General features: G+C 38.5%; 1 protein-coding gene across 1 annotated transcript; it reads left to right on the top strand.

Moving 5' to 3' along the window:
• Window positions 1–1,407: 1,407 nt before the first annotated feature.
• LOC130884417 (60S ribosomal protein L29) lies at window positions 1,408–1,965 on the top strand. Its single transcript, XM_057785509.1, has one exon. The coding sequence runs from the start codon at window positions 1,408–1,410 to the stop codon at window positions 1,852–1,854; it is 447 nt and encodes a 148-aa protein (XP_057641492.1). The 3' UTR covers window positions 1,855–1,965.
• The last annotated feature ends 425 nt before the right edge of the window (window positions 1,966–2,390 follow it).

Genomic DNA, 2,390 nt, shown 5'->3' with positions numbered 1-2,390 from the left:
CTATCTTTGTCCCTTTTTTCCTTTACTCACATGGAGATGCAAACACATTAAATAGTACAGGAGTGCATTACATCCACACTTGTCTCCTTGGCATCAACATATAGATCCTCTGTGATAATGAAGAGGGTGATTAATCTATAATTAGAAGTTAATAGCAACTCTATAAAAGAAATTTTAGAATATTGACAAAGGTTTCCCTTGAACTGACATTTCTATGTATAATTAATTAATTGCTGATTTTAAAATTGGGTCACTGAAAATGGTCTTCTGATGTTTAGTAATTTTTAATCTAGAAACATTTTTTTTAAGTCAGACTGCACCTTTAAATAATTTCTATGTAACTAAGTTCTACAGTGGGAGAAAAGACAAACCATGCAGGATAGTTACTACACTTGTGAGAAAATGCCACATAATGAATAGATAAACAGGTTGCTTTATGGATTACTGGATAGACACACACACCCTTTTTCAAATGATATTTGCACCTCTATTCCTTAGGAGAGCCCATTAACTACAAACAGCTCCAATTTTGCTACAGAAATGTGATTTATGATTGACAGTGAGAAAAGAAATAGGCTGCATATTTTGTTAAATATATATACACATATATACATATACACACATATAAATGCATGCACGTATATACATATATTTACACACATATGTCCATATATAATATTATTTTTCAATATCCACGGGGCCATTCTTGGATTTAATGCATGGGGATCCAATAAGATTTTCATAGCAAAGGATTAGTATGGAATTACAGTGGTGTTACATTCCCTAACACTAAATGTTTTAGCTACAATTAATACTAGTATCATTCTGGCTAAACTAGGTTGCTCATGCCTTCAGTAATCTTCTAAGATTTTATAGAGACACTATATGAGAAGAAATATGATGTGATATGCTTCCTAAGACTTCAATGACAGAAAATGATAATGTTGTTCTTGATTGTGACTTAAGCTTAAAAAATACTAATTTTCTCCATTACATTCCAGTTCAGGTAACAGCTGTGGTGAATATGTCAGACAATTTTATTCAATTTTACTGCATAGCCTGAGCATGTTATATGAGTGCTGTATACAGTGACACTATTGATATCAGTTCCCAATTCAAAAATAGTGCTATTCCCCAAACTGTTACCACCTCCTATTTTCAATAGAAAGCTACCTGGTCATAATATTATAATTCTTTAGCTATTTAATGAGTCTAGGAACACAATACCATGACATTAAGCTGGTGCTCCTGAGTATCATTATGGTGCTGCTTCCAAGGAACTATATTTGTGATTCTGATCCTACAGTACTTCAGAATCTTGAGTGAGTGAATGAATGAATGGATAAATTAGCCTTTTTGGCTCTTCCGGTCGCAGGCGCTTCGGGAGCCGCCGATTGCAGTCCAGCCATGGCCAAGTCCAAGAACCACACCACACACAATCAGTCCCGGAAATGGCACAGAAATGGCATCAAGAAACCCCGGTCACAAAGATACGAACCTCTCAAGGGGATTGACCCCAAGTTCCTGAGGAACATGCGCTTTGCCAAGAAGCACAACAAGAAAGGCCTGAAGAAGATGCAGGCAAATAATGCAAAGGCCATGAGCGCACGTGCGGAGGCCATCAAGGCCCTGGTGAAGCCCCAGGTGGTGAAGCCCAAGGTGCCAAAGGGCCCCAGCCGCAAACTCACCCGCCTGGCTTTAATTGCTCACCCCAAGCTTGGGAAGCGGATTAGAAGCTACATGGCCAAGGGTCGTAGGCTCCAAAAAACAAAGCCCAAGGTTCAAGCCAAGGCAGAGGCCTCAGCTGCAGCTCAGGCTCCCAAAGGTGCCCAGGCCCCTGTGAAGGCCCCATAAAAAAGGTCTCAGTCTGCCAATGTGAAGACAGATGGACTGGTGTGAACACCTACACAGTATTTGCAGATGTTCAGGACCTTATGCTGTTTTTACAAATAAACTTGAGGCAAGTTCTGTTAAAAAAAAATTAGCCTTTTTGATGAATATGATGTCCTAGTTTGTTTTTTATTGCTGTGATAATAACTATTAAGAAAGTAACTTGGAAAGAAATGGTTTAGTTTTTTTATACAACCTGATCACATTCAAGGAAAGTCATAACAGGAACTCAAGCAGGAGCCAAGGAAAAATGATAAAATAAATTTATTTACTGGCTTTCTCTCCATAGCTTGCTCAGTTTGCTTTTGACAAAATTCAGAATCATCTACCCAGGACTGGCACCACCCAGAGTACCTGGGCCTTCTACATAAGTCAAAAACTGGCAAAACAACCAACAGACACAGGACAGTCTGGTGGAGACATCTTCTCAATTAGGATTCCCACATTCCACATGATGCTATATCAAGCTGATCAAAACTAACCAATGCTTATTTCCAAAT

This window comes from Chionomys nivalis, chromosome 11 (genome assembly GCF_950005125.1).
Source record: "Chionomys nivalis chromosome 11, mChiNiv1.1, whole genome shotgun sequence".
Classification (NCBI taxonomy): Eukaryota; Metazoa; Chordata; class Mammalia; order Rodentia; family Cricetidae; genus Chionomys; species Chionomys nivalis.
Note: the sequence above shows the minus strand (reverse complement) of the source record. Positions and strands in the feature narration are given on the sequence as shown.